Source organism: Myxocyprinus asiaticus, chromosome 24, assembly GCF_019703515.2.
Source record: "Myxocyprinus asiaticus isolate MX2 ecotype Aquarium Trade chromosome 24, UBuf_Myxa_2, whole genome shotgun sequence".
NCBI classification, from domain to species: Eukaryota; Metazoa; Chordata; class Actinopteri; order Cypriniformes; family Catostomidae; genus Myxocyprinus; species Myxocyprinus asiaticus.
Window position 1 is genome coordinate 29,452,540 of NC_059367.1, and position 26,360 is coordinate 29,478,899.

General features: G+C 43.4%; 1 protein-coding gene across 3 annotated transcripts; it reads right to left on the minus strand.

Annotated features, from left to right (window-relative positions):
* Positions 1-1,253: 1,253 nt before the first annotated feature.
* Positions 1,254-26,014, minus strand: LOC127414780 (refilin-A-like). Of its 3 annotated transcripts, none has more exons than XM_051653077.1 (4): positions 25,892-26,014; positions 24,839-25,178; positions 5,732-5,841; positions 1,254-4,814 (listed from the first exon to the last, which is right to left on the minus strand). In XM_051653077.1, exons 2-4 carry the CDS (start codon positions 25,052-25,054, stop codon positions 4,472-4,474), a joined length of 669 nt encoding a protein of 222 aa, XP_051509037.1. In that variant the 5' UTR covers positions 25,055-25,178; positions 25,892-26,014; the 3' UTR covers positions 1,254-4,471. The 3 variants fall into 3 exon arrangements, with proteins under 3 accessions (XP_051509037.1, XP_051509036.1, XP_051509038.1); XM_051653076.1 differs by having other exon boundaries at positions 25,760-26,008; XM_051653078.1 differs by lacking the exon at positions 25,892-26,014 and having other exon boundaries at positions 24,847-24,950.
* Positions 26,015-26,360: the final 346 nt, after the last annotated feature.

Sequence of the window (26,360 nt, forward strand, 5' to 3'; positions counted from 1 at the left end):
AGAGAGAAGAGGCACACAATCCACGTTGCTTGAGGTCCAGTGTAAAGTTTCCACAGTCAGTGATGGTTTGGGGTGCCATGTCATCTGCTGGTGTTGGTCCACTGTGTTTTCTGAGGTCCAAGGTCAACACAGCCGTATACCAGGAAGTTTTAGAGCACTTCATGCTTCCCGCTGCTGACCAACTTTATGGAGATGCAGATTTCATTTTCCAACAGGACTTGGCACCTGCACACAGTGCCAAAGCAACCAGTATCTGGTTTAAGGACCATGGTATCCCTGTTCTTAATTGGCCAGCAAACTCGCCTGACCTTAACCCCATAGAAAATCTATGGGGTATTGTGAAGAGCAAGATGCGATATGCCAGACCCAACAATGCAGAAGAGCTGAAGGCCACTATCAGAGCAACCTGGGCTCTCATAACACCTGAGCAGTGCCACAGACTGATCGACTCCATGCCACGCCGCATTGCTGCAGTAATTCAGGCAAAAGGAGCCCCAACTAAGTATTGAGTGCTGTACATGCTCATACTTTTCATGTTCATACTTTTCAGTTGGCCAAGATTTCTAAAAATCCTTTCTTTGTATTGGTCTTAAGTAATATTCTAATTTTCTGAGATACTGAATTTGGGATTTTCCTTAGTTGTCAGTTATAATCATCAAAATTAAAAGAAATAAACATTTGAAATATATCAGTCTGTATGTAATGGATGAATATAATATACAAGTTTCACTTTTTGAATGGAATTAGTGAAATAAATCAACTTTTTGATGATATTCTAATTATATGACCAGCACCTGTACATCAAGTGTGGCTTACGTATCCAAATACTTTTGGAGTCACTGTATTGTGAATAAAAATGTTCACCTACACATGCCTCATGATAATTTACTCTACGATGGCTTTGTAAAAAATACTTTACTCCCTTTAATGTGATACAGCCTAAATCAAGCCTGAATTTATGGATTAAAATGAGATATTCTCTGATATTTACTGCCTCCCTCAAGGTCTTCAGATTCTTGCTAGAGAACTGCAGGTCAGAGAGCTGTTTTGCCAGCACTTGTATTTTATGATAGTTTAATTGCGGAACAATATTTCATCTTAAGCTGGAAAATATTTGACCTGGTTGGAAACTGCTGTATAAGTGATAACGTACATGGAAAACAGTGACAGCTCATTCTTACCTTAATAATAGATTTCATCAAGTTCATCATAACACTAAAAGATAAACATACACATGCATTTTAAGGTTTGGTGCTTTTATTTATTCAGTTTGGATATACATTTTTTTTTTTTCTTAAATTATTTTCTCATTTGTTGCCCAAAAGAAGATCATTAACCTGGGAATTATACAAAAATGTATGCCACATATACAACAGGAAAGTATTTTACATACAATTCATCGTGTTAGGGAACGAAACAAAGATTGATCAGTTAGCAGAGAGCATTTTTACATCAAACAAATGTAATAATAGAATTTCATACACATGAAAAAATAAAAGCTCTCCCCTCATCTCCAGTTTAATAATTCTGCATGGCTTTCAACACATTGCTAAAATTCCTTATCAATAGTCCATCATTTCTCAAGTAAACCATTCCAACACATACTGTAAGGAGTGATTTATCAGACATGCCTCCCCTATAATTTCACATCTTATCAACACTTTGTGGATTTCTCATGAAATGCTAATGCTTTTTGCAGGCATTGGTTAAAGGGATAGTTCACCCAAAAATGAAAATTCTCTAATCATTTACTCACCCTCATGCCATCCCAGATGTGCATGACTTTCTTTCTTCAGCAGAACACAAAGATTTTTAGAAGAATATCTCAGCTCTGTAGATCCGTTCAATGCAAGTGAATGGTGACCAGAACTTTGAAGCTCCAAAAAGCAGATAAAGGCAGCATAAAAGTAATCCATACGACTCCAGTGGTTTATTATATGTCTTCTGAAACAATGCAATCCTTTTGGGTGAGAAAAAAACATTTCAATCCTTTTTTTTACTATATATCTCTACTTTCACTTTCAGAATGTGAAAGTGGAGATTTATAGTGAAAAGAACTTAAATATTGATCCGTTTTTCACCCACATCTATCATATCACTTCTGAAGACATGGTGGAGTCATAAAATCTTAATTTGTTTTCTGCTGAAGAAAGAAAGTCATGCACATCTGGGATGGAGTAAATGATGAGAGAATTTTCATTTTTGGGTGAACTTTCCCTTTAAGTACTCTAAACCAGCTAAACATCTATGGTATGTGTGTTTTCCAGTAATGTCGTGGAATATATGTGCATGATGTACTAGTTAACTGTATTATATTGTTTTGACAGAACCTTTTGTGTTTTACTGCCATGTAGTTCCTCTCAACGCTTCCAATATATCCATATACCATTACAGACTTAAACATACATTTTTCTTTGTCATTAAAATACAAAATATGCTGCTATTTTCATGCAACAGAGGATCCCCATCATAAAAAAAAAAAAAAAAAAACTTTTTACAAGCCAAAACGAGAGATTTTTAATGAGGTAAAAGATCTAAATTTACAATTCCACTTTCAGCTTTTAAAGAATTCAAAATGTATAGTCCAAACACAAGACAGACATAAAGTACTAACACCTCCCAATGCCTGCCTGCTTTAGTCATAATCTCCCTCTTGAAGTATCTGTGCATTATATCTCATTACTTTCTAAAAAGAAGAGCAGAAGTTAAAGCCAGTCAGAACAGAAAGTTTTCCCTCTCCTCTACACAAAAGAGATTGTGTTACACATTAAAGAGGAAATGCATTAGCTGGAGGTAACAGTTCACTTAATCAAGATTTTGGATGAAACTATTTGGCTCCAAAAACAAGAAAGAATAAAATACTCATTACTTCTCGAAACCAGAGGTTATCCAACCATACAGTCAGAAAGTATATCAGATGACTGCACATAGTCTTCAGATGTCATGAGATAAATTAACTTTGTCCCCTCCAGATGAACTATTCTGATTCATAGCGGCAACCTGACAAGAAACTTTCTCACAAAACCAGCACAAATCCCTCAAAATGTGCTCAATTGTCCCATAAAACATGCTCAACCAATCTATTCATTTCAAATACAACTTCTCTCTACGTTCTTGCATTTCCTTTAATATAAAGTCATAATCAACTGTTGCAGTCATGATATGTGAAAGTGAATAAAACGCACAGCTGTTGTAGCGCCTCTAGTGTTCATTTCACCAGGACACTGCAACGAAATGTAGAATTTTGCACATAAAAGTCAGTTTGCAAAAATGTAGTTATAGTAAGGTTCTTCTTTGAGACCAGGTTGGCTTTGTGAGTTCAGGTCATATTTTGGCCATTGAATTATTACAATGTCAAAACCCTGGGCGGCTTCTAAAACTCATTTTCTGAGGTACAAACAGAAAGGGAGGAAATATTTAAGGCAGAATCTTTGGTCCAACCTTTTAAGTGCTCTTACTCATTGATTTGCCCTTTTTCATACCAAGACATTTATAACCTTGGTAAAAAAAACATCAACAACAAAAAAACATAAGCATAAGTGCAACTCAAATAAAGTTTATATTTTCTCTGAAAATTCTCTGAAAATTTTGGGTTTAATCCCAATTTACTTTGTGCTGGCTCTCTCGTCCACAGTCTTTATCCTAAAATATAGCAATAAAATATGGCAGCATTTAATCTTAATTATAGTCAGGCATGTCCTCTTTGAGCATTTGCAAGAATTGCCAATACCCAGACAAATAATTAGGCCCGCATGGAATCTGTACAGTTTTTACATATTTCTGTACTTATTTTGGGAGAAAACCTGTAGAATTCAAATGGTAAAATTGCCTAAATAAAGCTGAGTATTACAGTTTTACTGTATTTGTAGGCAATAACCTTATCAAATTCGGCAAAATTCATACATTTTAGCTTTAAAAAGGTACCGTGCAAGGTACCAGAATTTACCTTGCTTCCCTCAATGTACTGGCAAATAATATTTGATTTGAATTAAAACACAAAAAGGGTGGGGGATGTGTAGAATTTTGTAATTGACATTTGTTCGAATTCTGTGGAATTCTGCATGTGCAGATTCCGTGCAGGCCTATGAATAAGCAAACATCAGAAACAGTTTCGGCCCAAATGATTTTCCCCCCTCCTGACTGGCTTGACTGGACATTATTCATAAAAAAACTCAGATGTACATAAATACATTACTAACACATAACACAAGTATACTGCGACATGTAAAGAAGACTGCACAGACACAACTCCACCAGATTCCCTTTGTCATGTACCAACTTCTCCGGAAGCAAGAGAACAAAATGGCCCTCACTGACTTAGTTTTCCTCTTTTATTTTCTTTGAAGTCTCTAGCCATCCATTTTTAATCAGGGTTGTAGTAGTAACAGAGCCCTGTTGCTCAAGTCCAAGCACTTTCACTGAAGCTCTAAAAAGGGAGTTTTTTAATTGTGGGAACGATAACAAACCTCTTTCAGAGGTCTTCTGTGTAAATGATACATGGACTGGCATCCTCGGTGGACTCCAGTCTGACTGTGGACACAAACCATCGTCGACCAGCTGCATTTTTGTTGCCATTGTAGTTAAGCGTGGTGCGGTATGTATTCCGGGCATGCTTGGGGAACACGATGGCCGTGCTTTGGAAGTGTAGCGGCCTGAGCCGTGGCTCAAAGTGAACCTCTGACTTGTAGCTACGCCACGTGTGGTTTTGGACCGCCACCACTGTCTCACTGAAGGACGTGGCGGTCGGGACCTGGGCACAGTACACCTGATCGCGGAAGTGTCTGTCTGAAGCATACTTCACTGCAGAGTTGAACCTGATGGGCATCAATTGACATACAGTAAATTCATCAGTCAAACAAATCATAGAATATGATGTCCCTTAGAGGACAGTAAGGGAAATAGTTTTGTGTTCTCTCACAGAAGGTTTTCCATTCCCTCCCAATAGTTTTGCATACTCTCAAATGTTAACCATGCTATTGTATAAAACCATAGTAATAAAACAGGAAAAAACATGTTTACTACAGTATTACTTCAGTTACGCCATGGTTAATTTGTGGTACAAGTGTGGTTTTTAAAATCATGGTTTTCAGCAAAAAGAAATGCCATTGCAAAAACTAACAATGGGTTCTCTAAAGTAGATTTTAAATTTAAATTCTCAAAAAAATGTTGTGGTGAGAACCATGGTTTTAAAAACCATGTACCACAAATTAACCATGGTGATTCTATAGTAAAACTAACCATGTTGTTTTTTTTTTTGGCAGAATGTTTATGATTTTTATTACCATAGTTTTGGTTGTCCTGTATTATTACATTATTATTACATTATTATATCATGGTATTTATATCAAATATATTGTAGTCAAACCATGGTAAATTCTGTGGTTATGGTTTTATTATAAATACCATAGGTCAACTATAGTGACTGTAGTAAAATCATGGTCAATTTTGGGTTTACTATGGTTTTACTAAAAATACCATAGTTCAACTATGGTAACTCTTGTAAAACCATGGTTAATTTTTGTAAGGGACGGATAAAACTATTGTGAACGAAACCCAAAATATTTTTGATATTTTTTTGAGGTAACACAAAACATATTGCGAGGGAACACCAACTATTTCAGAAAATGTATTACCTCCCTGTCCTCTTAAGAGCTCCGTAATATTGCAAGGGTAGCATGAGCATTTGTTTTAGCTTTGGATCTAGTTGCTGATGCTTTATAACATCACTTACTTGATCTCTTTTTCTGGTTTGGGGTTGACCTCAATGCTCTCTCCATAGACCACAGGGTACATGCGTGATTTGGCATCTGGAACTTGAGAGTTCAGGAGCAAGTATGGCAGCTAAACGGAGACATAAAAAAAAACATCAATTAGTGATTTAGCTAAATCTCATTATAACCAGAATATCAAAATGTCCCAAATATCAAAAACTCATGCAGTAGATTGGGACATGTTTCCTGTCTTAATATCTTTCAAAATCAGAGGTTCGTCCTTTGTAAGTTCAGTGTTTAGCAACACAGATTTTTTGCAATATCTGTGCCACAGCCTTACTTTACTTGTTTTGATGTCTTTTTGGACTTAGCTGTTTGTTTGTGTGGTAAAAATGTATATATACGTATAAGTAATATATAAGTAATAATAAAAATTATACAAAAGTTAGTTCCAGCCTCTAATTTGGACTACACAAAAAGTATTCCAAGAGTGCTGATATTTAATATAAAATTGTTTGCTAGCTGGGCGCTGCTTGGTGTTGATCCTGCTTAAGCTTCTTTGGGAACCATTTTCATTTGCAAATGAAAAATATACAAATTAACTGGCCATATTGTGTCTAAAATGTAAGTTAAATTATATCAAACAAACTTCTTATTTATAAAACTGTTGTTTAAAAGCAGTATCACACTTAAAATCATGCTGTAGTAGGCTACTGAATTTCAGCACTGTAAGCCATGCAGCACACTTGCTAGTGTGATATTTTTCACTTCATATTTTGTATGGCAGTTGAGGATTGGTGAGTCTAATTTGGGACATTTTACTTGCTATGTAATTTAACAAATATCTGTTTTAAAATTAGTGCCACATAAAAGTATAGTTCAGTCCAGCTAGTCCATTAGATTCCAATACCTTAAATAATGAGACTAAAGAATCGGACAAAACTTTGAAGTAGTGCAGTTTGTGTGCATGTGTGTCTGTCTCCCTGTTGATATATTTGGTGGTCAGACAAACGGTGACAATGCAGCAGTGTGTGGAGCCAGAGCAGTCTGTGCCTTCACCTGCTCTAGCCATCAACACACACACTCACACCACGTGCACACTCGCCACCCTCCTCTGTGCCAGCACATACATGCTCTTGTTCTCACTGTCTCTTTCTGACACCTAATAAAAATGAATTCCTTGCCAGCAGATCCTCTGCTAAGATCTGAGGTAACACAGAGAACATGGGCTCTTCCTGAGCTGAAGCGGAACATTTTTGAACTTGCACATCCAATAAATCAGGAAACCTGCTGACATGTCTACACTAAAGGATGACAGTCTGCACTGTTTTGTTTGAAGTCTTTGGATGTTAGTTCTGATTAACCAGTTTAAGTCAGAGGAACTGTGCTGTTCCATATGTAGTAACTAGATTGTATCAAAGCAGTTGTCATTTGTCAGATTTTCAACACAGATTGCATATGACACTCTGACCTGGCAAATTTTTTTAGGTGGTGGGAAATACGGATATTTTCAAGTACTGTGCTATTATAGCTCTAGATACTGTATCGATATTCTAACAACAATAACCTATATTTTTAGTTACATTTCATATATTACAAATTTTTTTTCAAACATTTCATAATTTTTTGGGGTTTGATTGAGCAACACTCAGAGACATACAACGGCACTGGGTCAACAAACATACCAGTATATTAATTATTTCTATTCAACCAAAATGGAAACTCAGAACAAACTAAGAACTTTCCTAAAACTAATTTCAAATGTAATGGAGAAGTCTGACATCCAAAAGTCTGAGAGAATCAATAAAAATTATTAGGGATGTGCCGATATGAAAATTTTTGGCCAATACCAAAAAACTATAGGCAGATACCAAAAATGAAATTTTGCCACTTAACCTATTTTGACTTCCGATCACTGTTTTACCTAGAAATACTTAACAATTTATAAAGAATTACAAAAGCTTTTTTACTGTTCTAACAACAAATAATTTCCAGTATACAATATATCATTTCCGACATCTCAGAATTCAAAGTCAGCTGGTTTCAAAGCGTTTTGAATGGTTTCCCTCATCTTGTAGCCTGAAGGTAAGTGCCGCTTTCACAAATGTCACGTCTGTTTATGCAGTTTTTTTCTGCATTAACGTGAGAAAGAGAAAGAATAAAAATGTTACATGTTCTTAGGAGTGTCAACCCTTCTACATATTGTGGCTATTAATATTTCTGGATTGTGCATTTGAATTCACAGAGTTTTACAAAGTGTGTTACTAATTAAATATAAATAAACCATCTGTTTTTTATATCTGTGTTTTCATGCTTATATCGATATGACGATTGTTTTAATTTGGTCAATAATTGGCCAATAAATATCAGTGGCCGATACATCGGTGCATCCCTAAAAATTATTATATTTAGCATTTTTTCCCCCTAACATTTCTATTTGGTATGCTTTTTTTTTTGCACTCGAGCTGGCCTGGGCTCTACAAGTTTGTGCCAAACCTGATGATCCATGTTATCTCAGCATGATTTGAGAATGTTCCATAATGTGTGCTTCAGTGGATGCAAAGAAATCTGACTTTAGTACTATAGAGTTAGCATGGACAATATTTACAATTTGCTTATTTGATTAGTGACCCAGAAAAATGGCATATTCTGAAAAATTCTTATTCATTTTATGTCATAACGTCTCTTAGTTTAAATTTTTTCAAAATGCTCTGTCTTAACTGGCTTAAATTACATTTTGAATCTCAGATTTTCAGTGTGGTCTCTGAGTTTTGGACCCCAGTGTATGTCTGTGCCATATGAGTACAAGAAAGAAAGTACAAATGTAACGGGAGTCTCTGTATCCCCTGTGTTAAATCCAGAATGGATATTGTGTCCACTGTGCTTGTTACACAATGTGCCATCACACCACCACAAACCCAGGAGACATACGGTCACACGAGAGACAGCGCTCAGTGTTCATGGAGCAGGACAGAGTGGTTGGAAGTCCAAAAGTGCAGGTGGACCAGAAAGCTCTACTGTATAAGTTAACTTCTCAATGGAAATTGAAGACTGAGCAGAGTTTATCATTACTGTGGCCACACTATATTTACAGACTGTTTGTGTCATGTGGTCCGCATATTTTTCAAGTAACCATCTCGCACTCATGCAGTTAATTTGAGGGGAGGGCAAAACACACACTGGTCATGAACAAATGCTGCACACTGTTAGATGCATGACATTTTTTATTAACTGCGACCGCTGATTGTTCATCTTTTGTTTTGTTCCTTTTTGTACAGTGGGGTCCAAACCTCTTGAGATCACATAAATCTGGGGTTTCTTTCATTTAAACCTGGTAGTAAACAGAACGTTTTAGGATTGTGATTTTTTTAAATGAAGAAAAGTAATTACTGTACATAAAATACTGGAAGACATTTTTAAGATTCTGCACAATTTCTAGGTAACTAATCAAATACGCAAATTTGTGACATTGACCATGTTAACTCCTTTTGTATGAAACATTGATTTCTTTGCATCCATTCAAGCACACAAGATGCTTTTTGGAACACTATCTAATCATGCTGGATAACATGAATCATCAGGATTTGCACAAACTTGTGGAGTACATGCCAGCTTGAGTGCATGCTGTCATTAAAGCAAAAGTGGCACACACCAAATACTAACAAATTCTGAAATTCATGAAAACTTTTCACTCGTATTTGTTATGCTGAAAATATAATTTGTGATGAAAATATGTATGAAATTATAAAAGAAGAAAAAGAGAAAAAAAATTTCAGCAGCTACCTTGAGAGAAATAAAAGAATATATTTTCACTAAAAGAGTAAGCACTGATGGAGAGCATCTTTTTAAAGATGCCTTTCCGTCTACGTGCAGTTCCTGGTTGTTCCTGGCGATTGTGGGTGGCTCATGTTCTCACTGCGAGAGCATGACCATGGCAACATTGCGACTGCGGCTTTCTTTCTTTCATAAGAGAGAAAGCCACTCCATCTGCTCCCCATCTGCTTACATGCACAAGGACGCGGCGGTTAGCGCTGGGGGCGATTTGGAGACTTTAATGGGAGCATTTCCGCCAGGTGAATCCCCACGGACCTCCCATTCCCCAGCACGCTCGTTTCCACCGGTCGAGTTCATGGGTGAGTCAGGCAGCTCACCCTAGGGTGGGCTTAATGTCTCATTCGGGCTTGTGACGAGGATGAGGTATCGATCACAGCATTGGAGGGAGCGCCCAGTCAGAGGCCGACGTGGCGCTGATGGCCATGCTTGCCCAGGCAGCTGCGAGCATTCGCGGCTGGGCGATTGGTTCCTGGGCTCAGAACGCCACTCACAGCCGCGCTCTGCCCCCGTTCCGTTCTTCCTGGAGGTGCATGAAGAACTCACGAAGTCGTGGCGGGCACCTTTTTACTGCCTGGTCCCATTTCTTGGGTTCTTCAGCTCTCACTACCCCCGATGGCGGGGCGGGCAGGGGGTACACGGAGGTTCCTTGGGTGGAGAAGGCGACTGCGGTGCACCTGTGCCTGCAAAAACGCCGCCACCTGTTGGAATTGTCCTAGGCTCCCGTCCAGGGCCTGTAAGTTCACTTCGTCCTTGACGGCTAAGGTTTACAGTGCTGCTGGACATGCCGCCTCCGCCTTGCATGCCATGGCCATCCTGCAGGCCCACCAGGCCAAGGCTCTGAAAGAGCTGCACGAGGGTAGTCCTGACCCGGGATTGATGCAGGAGCTGTGCCCAGCGACTGACATCGCAGCCTGACGCTCTCGGGCAGGCAATGTCCACTATGGTGGTCCAGGAGCACCACCAGTGGAGATGAGTGATGCCGCTTTTTTGATGCCCCCATCTCTCAAGGTGGCCTGTTCGCGACACTATCGAGGACTTTGCCCAGCAGTTCTCGGCAGTCAAGAAGCAGATGGAGGTGCATCCTGCCCTGGCGTGATTCCTCCACCGCTTACAGGCAGTCGAGATCCAGTACCCTGTCTGCTCGTCGCCGAGGGCGTCCACCTGCGGCAGCAACACCGACGGCTAGGCCTCAGTGTAGAGCCTCCTGCAGGAGTTACGCCCCCCAACCCTTCACAGCAGGGGTGCTGCGGACGCGAGACCTCTGCCTTCGCACACCCAGCGGTGACACACACATACCCACGATCAGGCGTATGTGATGCACAACGAGGACGCCCAGCCTCCTCTCCCATCGCAGACCGGTCCTATGGTGGGTACACAGAGCGAGGTAAGTGCTCTAACATTTCTCTCAGCACAGCCACGAGTTTGGGATGCAAGGCCTCTCGATGTGGCAGCTCCTGCTCCGCTCTGTCGCGAGGCCCCATCCGCAGGTATGTCAAAGGCGATTGTCCCCTTGGTTCCCCTTGCACGGTGTCTGGAGTCGTGGCTAGCCCTCCTCCAACCCGTTGCGCTGGCATCAGGACAATCCGTCTCGGCTATGCGATTCAGTTCGCCAGGCATCCGCCCATGTTCGGTGGCGTCCGTTTTGCCTCACTAGCAGGCAAGGACGCCACTGTTCTGCGTGCGGAAATCACAGTCCTTCCAGGGAAGGACACAGTAGAGCCTGTCCCTCCAGCCGAGACTTCATCATACCCCCAAAAAAAGAGGGGCGGTGGGTTGCGGCCAATCTTAGACCTGCGAGCTTTGAGTAGAGACCTGCACAAGCTCCTGTTCAAAATGCTGACACAGAAGCGCATTCTGTTATGCATCCGGCATCAATATTGGTTCACGGCAGTAGACATGAAGGACGCGTACTTTCATGTCTCTATTCCACCTCAACACAGACCGTTCCTGCCGCCTTCAGGGGTCAGGCATACCAGTACAAGGTCCTCCCCTTCGGTCTGTCCCTGTCACCTCATGTCTTTTCAGAAGTCGCAGAGGCAGCCCTTGCCCCGCTAAGGGAAGTGGGCATCCGCATCCTCAATTATCTCAATGATTGGCTGATTCTAGCTTACTCTTGAGATTTATTGTGTGCACACAGGGACCTGGTGCTCAGACACCTCAGCCGTTGGGGCTTTGGGTCAACCGGGAAAAGAAAAAGCTCACCCCAGTGCAGAGCATCTCTTTTCTCGGGACAGAGTTGGACTCAGTCACTATGACAGCGCGCCTCACGAGCGAGCGCGCTCGGTCGGTGCTGAATTGCCTGAAGTCATTTGGGGGGAAGTACAGCGGTCCCACTGAAACAATTTCAGAGGCTCCTGGGGCATATGGCGTCCTCAGCGGCGGTTATGCCGCTCGGGTTGATGCATATAAGACCGCTTCAGCACTGGCTTCAGACTCGAGTCCCGAGATGGACATGGCGCAGTGGGATGCATTGCATGGCTATCACGCCGATCTGTCGTCACACGTTCAGCCCTTGGACGGACCTTGCATTTCTACAGGCAGGGGTTCCCCTAGAACAAGCGTCCAGGCATGTCGTTGTCACAACAGATGCATCCAGGTCAGGCTGGGGCGCTGTTTGCAATGGGCATGCAGTCTTGAGCTCCTGGACAGGACCTTGACTGCATTGGCATATCAACTGCCTCGAGTTGCTGGCGGTGTTGCTGGCTCTGCTGAGGTTTTGGCCATTGATCCAGGGCAAGCACGTGTTAGTCCGGATGGACAACACGATGATGGTAACATATATAAATCGCCAAGGTGGTTTATGCTCATGTCGCATGTTGCCCGCCATCTCCTCCTTTGGAGTCAGCAGCGACTGAAGTCATTGTGGGCCATTCACATCCCAGGCGAACCCAATCACATGGGGACTCCACCCCCAGGTGGTTCAGCTGATTTGGAGTCGATTCGTGAAGTGCAGGTAGACCTGATTGCTTCCCAAGAATCCTCCTGCTGCCCGCTATGGTACTCTCTGGCCGAGACCCTGCTCGGCATGGACACGTTGGCACACAGCTGGCCCCAGGGCCTGCGCAAATATGCGTTTCCCCCAGTGAGCCTGCTTGCATAGACTCTGTGCAAAGTCAGGGTGGACGAAGAACAAGTCGTGTTGTTGGCACCGTACTGGCCCACCCAGACTTGGTTCTTGGAGCTCACGCTCCTCGCGACAGCTCCTCCCTGGCAAATTCCCCTGAGGAAGAACCTCCAGGGATGGGGCACGATTTGGCACCCGCGCCCAGACCTCTGGAACCTCCATGTCTGGCTCCTGGACAGGATGTGGGAGACCTAAGTGGGCTACCACCAGCGGTCACTCAGGCCAAAGCTTCCTCTATGAGGCAGCTGTATGACTTGAAGTGGCGTCTGTTCGCAAATTAGTGTTCTCTCTGAGGTAAAGTCCCACAGAGGTGCGCAGTCAGATCGGTGCTTTCCTTCCTGCAGGTGAGGTTGGAGGGGCGGCTGTCCCCCTCCACCTTGAAAGTGTGTACGAACAGGTAAGTATGTAGATGGTAAGTCCTTGGGGAAGCAGGACTTGGTCATCAGGTTACTTAGAGGCTCCAGGAGGTTGAATCCTCCTAGGACACGCCTCATTCCCTCATGGGATCTCTCTGTAGTCTTGCTGGGCCTATAGAGAGCCCCCATTTAAGCCCCTGGATTCAGTTGAGCTAGAAGCCCTCTCATTGAAGCCGGCCTCCTGACTGCGCTCACTTCCATCAGGGTTGGGGACCTGCAGGCGTTCTCTGTCAGTGATACATGCCTAGAGTTCGGTCTGACATACTCTCACATGATCCTGAGACCCCGGCCGGGCTATGTACCCAAAGTTCCCACTACCCCTTTTAAGGATCAAGTAGTGAACTTGAAGAGGCAGACCCAGCCTTATCGTTGCTGTGTCCAGTACGCACATTGCGTATTTAATTGGACCACACAGAGTGCTTTAGACACTCCGAGCAGCTCTTTGTCTGTTCTGGGAGACAGCGGAAGTGGAAGGCTGTCTCCAAACAGAGGATTGCCCACTGGATTGTGGATGCCATTGCTTTGGCATACCAGGCTGGGGCGCACCGTGCCCCCTGGGAGTACGAGCACACGCCACTGGGAGTGTGGCATCCTCCTGGGCTCTGGCGAACGGCATCTCTCTAACAGACATCTGTAAAGCAGCGGGCTGGGCAACACCCAATACCTTTGTGGGATTTTACAATCTTCAGGTTGAGCCAGTTTCATCCCGTGTGTTAGCAGGTACGAACAGGTAAGTATGCGGACAGCTGGCCGGGTGTACCGCTTGCACACAGCGCCTTTCCCCTCCCTGAGGGGATAACGTGCACTTTTTTTGTCCATGTGAGTTCCCAGGACCGGCGAACCTTGGATGTCTTTCTTCACCCAGCACCCTGTGGCAGGTGAATTCGGTGGAGGAATTCGATGCCAGGCCCAGTACTCGTGAAGTATGCCCTGTCAGGTCAACCCGTGTACTTGGGATAGGTGCTCCATATGTGGTGGTTCCCTGTCGGTAATCCCATATGAGGTATTTTCCACAGCACAGTTTCCCTGATGGTAAACCCGTGTCTTCCCTTGGGCAGAGTTCTGCTCTGCCACCAGTCGCTGCGCTTGTAGAGCTCTTCCCTTCCAGGTAGGAAATGTCTTGGTTACTGTTGTAACCTCCGTTCCCTGATGGAGGGAATGACATGTTGTGTCCCTCCTGCCACAACACTGAACTACCCGCTGAAATGGCCAGGACTACCTCGGCTCCTCAGCACAAACCTGAATGAGTGGATGCAAGCCGTCTCCTTTTATACCTTTATGTCGGGGGAGTGGCATGCAAATTCCACTCACCAATTCTCATTGGCCTTTTCTCAAATATCAGAGGTGTTTGGGGCTCCCAAGTTCGACCCCTAGTGTCACTACATCGACACAACGTCTCGTTCCCTCCATCAGGGAACGGAGGTTACAACAGTAACCAAGATGTTTTTCAGAGAATGTATTTTTACAACCAAGACGTTTTTCAGAGAATGAGTTTTTATAGTCAAAACAAGTGAAAATTACTGAAGAAGTAATCCAAATTATTTAGAATACATTACTGACCTTGAGTAATCTAACGGAATATGTTACATATTACATTTTACAGCATATATTCTGTAATCTGTAGTAGAATACATTTAAAAAGTAACCCTCCCAACCCTGTATATATATATATATATATATATATATATATATATATATATATATATATATATATATAATTTAAAAAAATCTTTCTTTACTGTGACTTACTGTTTCTTTAAGAGACTACAAGCTTGCAAATTGAATGAAATCCCAGATGCAGTTTATTATATATATATATATATATATATATATATATATATATATATATATATATATATATATATATAATTAAAAAAAAATCTTTCTTTACTGTGACTAAGTGGCTACAAGAGACTACAAGAGTGCCAATTGAATGAAATCCCAGATGCAGTTTATTGTGCTACTCAAATCCCAATCAATAATATCCAAAAAAAAAAAAAAAGATTTGGTACATAACACTGGACTTTTAATTATAAACAAGCCCAAAATACACATGGGACTACTATTTTGAAATGTCTGCGCTCCCAGTTTTGAACTCACTAACGATTGATTCACTGAGAAAGTGATTCGAATTCAAACTGCTAACATGAGCTCCTGCGTTCAAATGAGTTCTTGTCGGGTGATTCATTATAAAGACCCGGTACAAAAGTGTAATTTGTTCAGGAATCAGACATCATGGTTCGTGCTGTGTTTGTTGTTCTGTGCAGCCAGCGAGCTATTATCATCAACAGAAAGGGTGAAAAGTGGCACAAGACACACTGGCGCTCTAAAGATGTACTCAATAACTCACAAGATGATATCTGTTGAAGCCGCATATGAAACCAATGGCAACTAGATTTTAAATTATTGTCGCAATCATTTATTTTTGGTCGCATTTGTGACCATTTTAGTCGCAGTCTGGAGCCCAGTTATTGTTAAATTGTTTGGTTTGCTTTTTATTTCTTTTTTTTTTTTTTTGGATCAACTTTTATTTAAGCACTGGAAAAGTAAATCAATTCTGGTAACACTTTACAATAAGGTTCTATTCATTAACATTAGTAAATTTATTAGGTATCGTGAACTAAAAATGAACAATATTTTTACAGCATTTATTAATCTTGGTCATTTTTTATTTGATAAGGTATACAGTTAAAATTCTTGGTAACATTTTACAATAATGTTACATTTGATAACATTAGTTAACAAGAACTAATAATAAGCAAAACTTTTACAGCATTTACTAATCTTGGTTAGTGTTCATTTCAAAAATTTAATGTTGTTGAACAATTGTATTTTTATTAACATTAACAAAGATGAATAAATGCTGTAAACAATGTTAATTGTTTGTTCATAATTGTTTGCCTAATGCATTAACTAATGTTAACAAATGGAACCTTATTGTAAAGTGTTAGTTTATAATGCATTAGCTAATGTTGCAATTAACATTAACAAGGATTAATAAGTGCTGTAACAGTATTGTTCATATTTGTTCGTAATGGCTCATGTTAAAGGTGCAATATGTAATATTTTTTGTAATACTGTACTAAAGCATAAAATTATCATAATATGTTATCAGAGATTTAGGAAACATGCTAAGTTGAAATACTGGCTTCTCTGAAAATAATGCTACAGCCAGTGTATTCTACACTGAAATGTCCATTTCCCAATAGTATTTCGACACCACGGGTTGCCAGATTTGAAACAAGTTAGCGGGCAAACACAGCACACTGCAGCCATGAAAGCCAGCAATACATCTAGCTAACATTGACAGAGATATAAAAAATCCACATGAGCGGGTTTATAATTTGCAAACAATAAAAACATTGCAAACGTATACATTAGCTGATCAACTTACAGTGTAAGGCTCATCGCTTGCCATTGTCAGTTTGCTCATTCCTGTTGCGTGTCCTCAACCTGGCAACCCGCGTGAGCTTCGAGTCTGGGGAGGAGGGGGCGGGGGAGACAACTCTCTCCAATATTTTGAATTTGGACTGCAGTACCCATTTTAAACGCTTGATGTCAATGTTACATATTGCTCCTTAAACTAATGTAATTAACTAATGTTAGCAAATACAACATGATGATATGAGTGGAGTCTTCATAATTTTAATCATATCTTTTTTTAAGTGCTACTCATTGCTTTACATTAAGACTCCATGAAATTACTTGAAGAGTGTATGTCTTCTGTCTTCCTTTTGAGTTTGGGTGAGACATATTGAAAGGCTCGTCCAATTTATTTAAAAAATAAAAAAATTAACTACAGTATATAGGCTTTAGTTACATTACAGCCATTAATCATAATTTGCTACTTGCACATCAGTTGCAAAGGGAGGGGCATTCTCGTTCTAGGCAGCATATGATTGGATAAAAAACTGTGTATTGTAACAAGAGTCATCAATATTATTGCTCTGTTTCCCAGAAGAGAAAGACTAAATTTTGTATTTGCATTAGAGACAGACCGATATATCGGTTTTACCTATTAATTGGTGCCGATAGTTGCTTTTTGGAACTATTGGTTATCTGCACAAATCTATGCCAATAGTTGTCGATAGTTTTTTTTGTCTATTCCTCCTCGGTATTGGAAAAATTTCCACTATCGGTCGACCTCTAATTTGCATATCTGCTAAAAGGGAATTTTCTCAATATTAGAAGTATACTAGCATATAGATGACTTCAAGTAAAACACATGGATTAAATGCTACATAATTCTAATTTTGATTTCATGATTAGGGTTGCTAGTGTTTCAGCGAGGCCCTGCACCTTTGCTTCTTTAACAGAGGTCATCAGTTTCTTATGCAACTGATTGCAATAGCTCCTGTTAGGCCAACGACTCTAAAATAGATTGGCTATAGATTTGCAAGAGTTTTTTTCAAACATAGCATACAAAAACAACTCTCAAAATAGACCTGTAGCAACAAAAATAAAGGAAAAAAGTGTTGATGCAAGCAAACACATCTTTTTCTGCTAGCATACAAACTGCATATAATATATATGCTGGGAAACACCCTCGCAAGGCAAGGTTGCAATGAATGGAAACTGCAAAGTGCAGCAAACAATGATGGCTTTGTATGCCTTTTTTTTATTACTTAAGAGTCAGCATTTGGTCCTCATATATTGCATGTTTCCTGCAGGGTTGACCACATTTGTATACACTTAAGTAATAGGATTTTGTAAATGGCTTTGAATGTAGAAGAGGGATCGTGTGTTGACATTGGCATGAGAGCTTTCCAATGTGTTAAAGACATATTGCAAAAAAATCTAAAATAAAATGTATGTTGCACAAATAAAAGTCATGCTACTCCCTTCTATTTCACTGAGTGGGGAGTTTAAGCAGTTTTATTTCTGAACTTTGGAGCAGTCTTCAAACAAGTGCAAGCACGTTTCTCAAACAGACCAAAGAGGAGTTTCTGGGTGATCATTTATACGATCCAAAATGCCTTCAGATAGCTGCTCTTTGCGGCATGCTCAGGCAAAGCATTTATGTCGCACAATAGCCATGAATGCAGATCACTGTAACCTCAATGATATTAAAGGGATATTTCACCCAAAACAATGAGAATTCTGTCATTATTTACTCACCCTCATCTAGGGCTGGGCAATTTTTTTCAATTATGTGAATTTAGGTTTTGATAAGATTTTTTTATTTATTTTTTTAAATAGAGGAATTGAGGTTTTGCATAAAAATATTAGCAAATGCTTTAGTTAGATATATTGTCAATCCATCAAAGGCTGAATAGGGAAGATAATTTTTTTTATAGCACTTGGTTTGATGCCACTCCCGATCTGATCAGCTGCACATGTGTGCGTGTTCAAAATGAATGTAACAGGTTAACAGCATGGAGACTGATATAAAAGACACCAGTAATATTTCCAGTACGATTTTACAATGTGATTATAGATCAACTTTGTCCATCATGCATGTATATACCGGCTTAAGACCATAACTGGCCTCGGCGTTCTGCGCATCTTTTCTTTACAGTTACGGGCACTTCATATCAAATCATATGGTTAGTCTATAAATGGGAGAATCAAACATCCACCGTTCCTTTTATACTCTATATATAGAGATCGCTAATTATTGCTTTGATCTGTGACGTGTTTCAAGTGAACTGCATCTATAGCCAACATTTGGCAAGCGATCATTTTGACAAATTTTGCGAGTTGAATTGTAATGATAAATCTTTCATATTGCTGCGCTGTTCAGCGTGTACCACTAGAGGGCGCCACGTGCCCTGGACTCTATTTGCAGCATTTTATGATTATACATACAAACTGTTTAATATACAATGAGTATTTTGTAGATAAACTTCATCATTTCTAGATATTGATTTCAAGATAACTTTCTAGATAGACTTGGTTTTGATCAAAATGAATACCTACATTGGCTAAGAAGTATTTAGCATTTATTTCTTATTTTATACTATTATTTCTCAACATCTGGGTTTATTAGATTTAAATTTATTTTACATTTACACTATGTTGACAATTGTGTGGTGCAGTTTTCTTTGTGCATTTTTCTTGCACACCTATAATGAAAAGAACGTCATGGTTACTGGTGTAACCTCCGTTCCCTGATGGAGGGAACGAGACGTTGGTGTCGATGTAGTGACACTAGGGGTCACTCTTGGGAGCCCGAGACACCTCTGGTCTTTGATAAAAGGCCAATGAAAATTGGTGAGTGGTATTTGCATGCCACTCCCCCGCACATACGGGTATAAAAGGAGCTGGTATGCAACCACTCATTCAGGTTTTACGCTGAGGAGCCGATATAAGGTCCGGCCATTTCAGCGGGTAGTTCAGCGTTGTGGCAGGAGGGACCAACGTCTCGTTCCCTCCATCAGGGAACGGAGGTTACACCAGTAACCATGACGTTCCCTATCTGTCACTCACTCGACGTTGGTGTCGATGTAGTGACACTAGGGGTCCCTATACAAAACGCCACAAGGCTGAACTGTGTTACGTGAACTGGCGGTGTGTGGTGGGCAGACTTGCTGTGTGCCTCATAGCCAGCACACCAGGTCGACACATAACCTCCCCAAACACAGTTATGAGTGTCGAACGGCCGGGCTTAACCCAGTCGTGGCCTCTTTTCCCCTTCTCTTTTTCCACTCCCTAAAAAAAGAAGGGGGATTATCCGACTGGGCCGCCAGGTCTAGTCGGGGGGATCCCTCCCAAGGGGAGGACACCGCGGAGACCACACCTCACCCCAGAGAGGGGGGGGATATTTAAGTGGAAAAATACATCACATGGTCTTTCCAACCATGTGGAGAACCTTCAAGGTAGATCCTGCCCAATGGGGGAGGAGGTACTACAACATGGAGACTGGGGCAGAGGGGCTCTGCCTTAAGCTCGACTGACTGCAAAGGCTCAAAGGGGGCTCTCTGTAGGCCCTGAAGAACTACGGAGAGATCCCATGAGGGAACGAGGAGCGGTCTGGAGGGATTCAGCCTCCTAGCGCCTCTTAGGAACCTGATGATCAGGTCGTGCTTCCCTAAGGACTTACCGTCAACTGCGTCGTGGTGTGCTGCTATGGCAGCAACGTACACCTTCAAGGTGGAAGGGGACAGCCTCCCTTCCAACCTCTCCTGCAGGAAGGAAAGCACTGATCCGACTGCGCATCTCTGGGGGTCTTCGTGTCGAGAAGAACACCACTTAGCGAACAGACGCCACTTCAAGGCATACAGGCGCCTCGTAGAGGGGGCCCTAGCCTGAGTGATCGTGTTTACCACCACGGGTGTTAGGCCACCTAGGTCTTCCGCGTCCCGTCCAGGGACCAGACATGGAGATTCCAGAGGTCTGGGCACGGGTGCCAGAGGGTGCCCTGTCCCTGAGAAAGAAGGTCCTTCCTCAGGGGAATTTGCCAGGGGGGAGCTGTCATGAGGAGCGTGAGGTCCGAGAACCATGTCTGGGTGGGCCAGTAGGATGCTACCAGGACGACCTGCTCCTCGTCCTCCCTGACCTTGCACAGAGTCTGTGCAAGTAGGCTCACTGGGGGAAACGCGAATTTGCGAATGCCAGGGGGCCAGCTGTGTGCCAGTGCGTCTATGCCGAGGAGAGCTTCGGTGAGGGTGTACCAGAGCGGGCAGTGGGAGGATTCTTGGGAGGCGAACAGGTCCACCTGTGCCTGACCGAATTGACTCCAAATCAGCTGGACCACCTGGGGGTGGAGTTTCCACTCTCCTGCCGTGACAGCACGTCCACTGTAGCGTTGAGGTTGCCCGGGATATGAGTGGCTCGCAGCGACTTGAGGTGCTGCTGACTCCGGAGGAGGAGACGGCGGGTGAGTTGTGACATACAGCGGGAGCGCAGACCGCCTTGGCGGTTGACATATGCTACCAATGCATTGCTGTCTGTCCGAACTAGCACGTGCTTGCCCTGGATCAACGGCCGGAACCTCCGAAGGGCGAGCAGAATTGCCAGTAACTCGAGGCAGTTGATGTGCCAACGCAGCTGCGGACCCGTCCAGAGGCCGGTGGCTGCGTGCCCGTTGCAAACAGCACCCCAGCCCGTTTTGAAGGCATCTGTCATGACCACGACGCACCTGGAGACCAGTTCTAGGGGAACACCTGCTCATAGAAACGAGAGGTCGGTCCAAGGGCTGAAAAGACGGTGACAGACCGAAGTAATGGCCACGCGGTGTGTCCCGTGGCGCCATGCCCGCCTCCACGTGAGTGGGTTCCCTCGTCCCTGGGTTGCCCGTCTCAGGGGCGCTTCGAAGACCTCCGTGGGTTCTTCGGTGCCGGCTGTGAGTCGGGTGGCGTCGGCTTCCTGCGGTGGGCTCCACGCTGGGGCCGGGCCGGAGGGGCGGGCTGTGGCGGAGCCGGTGCAGTCACCGTAGGGGGATGCCCTTGGCGACGAGCAGACGGGGTGCGGGGTCTTGAGCCGCGCCGGGGCAGGATGTGCCGGATTGCCTCCGTCTGTTGCTTTACCGTTGAGAACTGCTGGGCAAAGTCCTCAACGGTGTCGCCGAATAGGCCCGCCTGGGAAATGGGGGCAGCAAGGAACCATGTCTTGTTGGCCTTGCCCATCTCTACCAGGTTGAGCCACAGTTGGCGCTCCTGGACCACTAGCGTCTGCCCGAGAGACCGCGCCGTGACCTTCGTCGCCCGGAGGGCGAGGTCGGTCACCGAGCGCAGTTCCTGCATCAAATCTGGGGCGGAACTACCCTCGTGCAGTTCTTTCAGTGCCTTGGCTTGGTGGACCTGCAGGAGAGCCATGGCGTGCAGGGCAGAGGCGGCTTGTCCAGCAGCACTGTAGGCCTTGGCCGTCAGGGACGACGTGAGCCTACAGGGCTTGGAGGGGAGCTTAGGGCGTCCACGTCAGGTGGCGGCGCTCTGCGGGCATAAGTGCACCGCGAGCGCCTTATCCACCGGGGGAATCGCCGTATAGCCCCTGGCCGCCCCGCCATCGAGGGTAGTGAGAGCGGGGGAACTGCGGAGTCGGGGTCGGGCAGTAAAAGGTGCCTCCCACGACTTCGTCAGCTCCTCATGCACCTCCGGGAAGAATGGCACTGGAGCGGGGCACGGCTGGTCTGAGCGGTGCCGCAAGCCCAGAAACCAATCATCAAGCCGCGAGGGTTCAGGGGAGAGCGGAGGGTTCCACTCTAGCCCGACGCTCGCGGCCGCCTGGGAAAGCATGTCCGTCATTTCGGCATCGGCCTGTAACTGGGCGACCGTCCCCGAAGGGGGAAGCCCAGCTGAGGCTTCTGCGTCCGACTGGACAAGCCCGCTCTCCGATGCTGCGCTCGAGAGCTCATCATCTTCGCGGGCCTCGAACAAGAAGCCAGACTCGCCGTGCGATGAGCCGGCAAACTCATCCGGAAGCCCGACTGGGGCAGACGAGCATGCTGGGGAATGGGAGGTCCACGGGGGGATACCTGGCGGAGGCGATCCCATTGAGGTCCCCAAATCGCCCCCAGCGCCAGCCGCGCTGACCTCAAACCTGTAGGTAGGAGGACCAAGGCGGGGAGCCGCTGGGGTGGCTTGCTTCCTTACGAAAGCAAGCCGCAACCGCAACGTTGCCATGGTCATGTTCTCGCAGTGAGAACATGAACCATTCATAAACGCTGCCTCCGTGTGGGTCACGCCCAGACACGAAAGACAGCAATCATGACCATCCGAAGTTGAGAGAAAACGACCGCAACCAGGAATAACACACGAACGGAAAGGCATCTTTAGAAAGACGCGTCTTTAAAAAGACGTTCCGTGTGTGCGCTCTTTTAGAGAAATATACACTTTTAGAGGGGAAAAACGCTCTTTTAGAAAATATACTCTCTAGTTTTTCTGCCGAAGCTCCCAGGGGCGTTCTCTGCAGTGCACCAGTGCAGAGGAGGGAGAAGCCACTGAAATGCGCCATCAGATCCAGCAGAGGTGAATGAACAGTGCTATTCAGCTCAATGAGCATGTCCGTTCGGCTCCGAAGAGAAAATCTGAATGAGTGGTTGCATACCAGCTCCTTTTATACCCGTATGTTCGGGGGAGTGGCATGCAAATACCACTCGCCAATTTTCATTGGCCTTTTATCAAAGACCAGAGGTGTCTCGGGCTCCCAAGAGTGACCCCTAGTATCACTACATCGACACCAACGTCGAGTGAGTGACAGATAGGGAACTTTGATTTCTCTAACCAGGTTATGTACATTTCAAAATTAAGTTAAAAGTTAAAAGTCCTTAAGTTTGAAAAAAATAGAGATTTCATTTTTTTGCCATATCGCCCAGCCTACCTTTCATGTCATTCCAAAGCTGCGTGACTCTCTTTTTACCCATGGAAAACACAAAAGATGTTAGAATATCAGTGACTGACAGCCTCAATCACAATTAACTTTCATTGTATGGAAAAAAAGACTAACTTTCTGCCTAACGTCTCTCAAAAGAGTTCCACAGAAGAAAGTCATATGGGTTTGGAACATCATGAGGGTGAGTAAATAATTACAGAATTTTAATTTTTGGGTGAACAGTTCCTTTAACAGTTGATGGAACCCTGGAATCTTCTTAGTAACAGTGTTTTTTGTTGTTGTTTTTAAATTCTTTGACACAGAGTTGGCTTGTCAACTGAGCTGTGCTTCCCGAGGGAAAACCTAATTTCCTGCCCTAGATAGAAGACGCATCTACGAAGTGTTGGAAGAGGTTTTCTTTCTATGCTAATCCAAATCTAGTATTGCGGTTACTCTTACAGACAGTAACATGAGGTTTTCATTAGGGTAAAGTAGTCCTAGTTCTATTTGAAAGGGCACGTAGGTTTGAATGTATTGTCATGTCATATGCAGACGGTGCTAGCTTAGTGGGCTATTTAACCTTTCAGAGGCAGAAATAAGACTCTAGTCTAGGTTATACCCAGTCTCAGTCTGTGCATGCAGCATTATACTGTAATGTGAACATGTGCTGTCGAGTAATACTGTACTGGTATGAAATGTGTGTGTGTGCACATGTGTGTATGTGCTTTTAAAGGTTGCTATGAGGAAGGAGGGACATAGAGATCAGTTTCAGATACCACATTCAAGTTCAGCAAACACAAGGTCAACTTGTTTACAGAAACTCTTTCTCTCTCTCTCTCTCTCTCTCTCTCTCTCTTGCCCTCCTCCTTACCATCCTCTGTTCATTAGTGAGTCTCCATAGGCACAGGCACCTGAGGCCCTTCCTATTTCAGGATTCTGTCCTATTACTTATAATTATTTGTCCCTGGCTGTATGCCTCCACATTGCCAACAGTCCGTTTTGTGTTGACGCAAACTGCATATCCACATGATCTTTTGAATTGGCTTTACCTACAATAAATGTTAAAGTATACATCTTTATGCAATGGGTACGCAACCTAATTACTGCTCGTTAAAACTAGTCATTCCGACTCAGATGAGAAGTTACAGGTAAATGCCTAGCAAAAAAAGCAAATTTACACAGCCTTTGCTGCGTTTAGAAAGTGCATGCAAATTTAAGAGTAAACTATCTACTGAGATGTATAACTTCTAATTTGTCTGTTTCATGCTGACTGCATCCATTTAGACCTCGAACATGCACAAGTGACTGTATGCACCAAAACTGTAGGGCATACTTCTGGATCAACCTTCTTTGTTGGTCCTGCCTTAACCCTAACCCAAACCCAAACCCAACCCCAACCACTAAAATCAGAGGGCACCTATTGGTCAATATGAATGTTGTTCCAGGACCAACAAAGAATGTCCTTCTTGGGTAAATATCACCTTCATTAGATTAATGCATACCAGTTTACCCTGCCGGCTCTCCTTTCTGCTGTATCCCTGCAGCTCAGTTGGTGTTGAACAGCTGCCGGACCTCGACTCAAGGATCCCTGGCGACAGAGAATAGAAGGGCGGGCTGGGACTCGGAGGAAATCCTGAATCCGGACTATCGAGTAGTCCTTCCCGGTTCTTTCCTTTCAAACTCTCATCCATAGCTTGTAAATGTAAGTGCCCCACCATTGCTGGAAGAGCGTAAAGTTAAAACCAGGCGAATTCACTCCAGGTGAGATGGTGCATATGTGAGGAATGAAGCTAAAGTTCCATATCTGTCCCACAGATTAAATCCTGGTGCTCCAACTGATGCCTGAAACATTATTACAACACAATGAGGATATTGTGTTAATTAAGAATATACATGTTAATGACATGTCAGTGATTCAAATCATAGACATCGATTCGAACGCTGAGGTCGATTCAAACGATGATTCGAACGGTAATCTTGATTCTACCGTTGTAAGGGGCTGTTCAACTTCAGACCGAACGCGTCCTGGCGCTAAAACAAAGTTAGACGCAGCGCATACATATACAATAACAGAACGCAGGTGTCTCGAGGCACGTTTTACAGGTTAACTTGGCGTCTAAAAACGCGGCACTTCTCCAAGAGACGCGACGCAACAGTCAAAGACTTGAATAATTGAAATACAGCGCAGACGGACGCATGAACGTGTTCGGTGTGAACGGCCCCTAATGCGCATACTGTATGTTGACAAAAATGTTTAGTTTTGAGGCACAGTCGAATATGTTTCCAAAAGGTGCTTAATTATACACAATATTACATAGACTGCAGTTTATTTAACTAAAAAACAAACAAACCAACAAAGTCAGTCTTTTTCTAAGATTTGTTGTATATTGAAGGGAAATTGAACCTCAACGAGTTTTTGTTACCTTAGAATTTCAGAGATCCCCAACGGTTAGCGCATAACACTTTTAGTTCAAAATATCAGGAGAGTAAAATCCACAACAAACGCGATTACTTCCACCGCAAACAGCTCGAGGAGAATATCACAAATGTCTCACAATAGTCCCTTGGTCGTTTCACGACTGAGCAGTTAAAACCAGCACCGGTTCTTCTGTCCGTCTCTTCTGGAAGCGCAGAAGTTTATCTGGCAGGAGCGGAGAGGAGCGCACACTGACCGCCAGCCTTAATGCGCCTGGAGCCAATCCAGAGCCACTGATGAGATGATGTCATTACCATCTTCAACCAGCAGGGGGAGCAGCACTCAGCGCTCCAGCAATTGCAAGTTTTGACCCATATTTTGCTAAAGCGGGGCCGAAATCATCACCCATTTGTTTGGATAGGTTATTACAGTTTTGGGAGACATTTGTGTACATCCATTCATACATTTAAAAATAATTTGAACGCATTTCCGCTGCTAAATAGTAGGAGTGAAATGTGCTTCTGTGATTTACAAAGGCATAATTGGCCTCGGCTCTTGAGAAAATGAATTGGGTTTCTGTGGTGTTGGTGTGTCACACTCATAAAAAA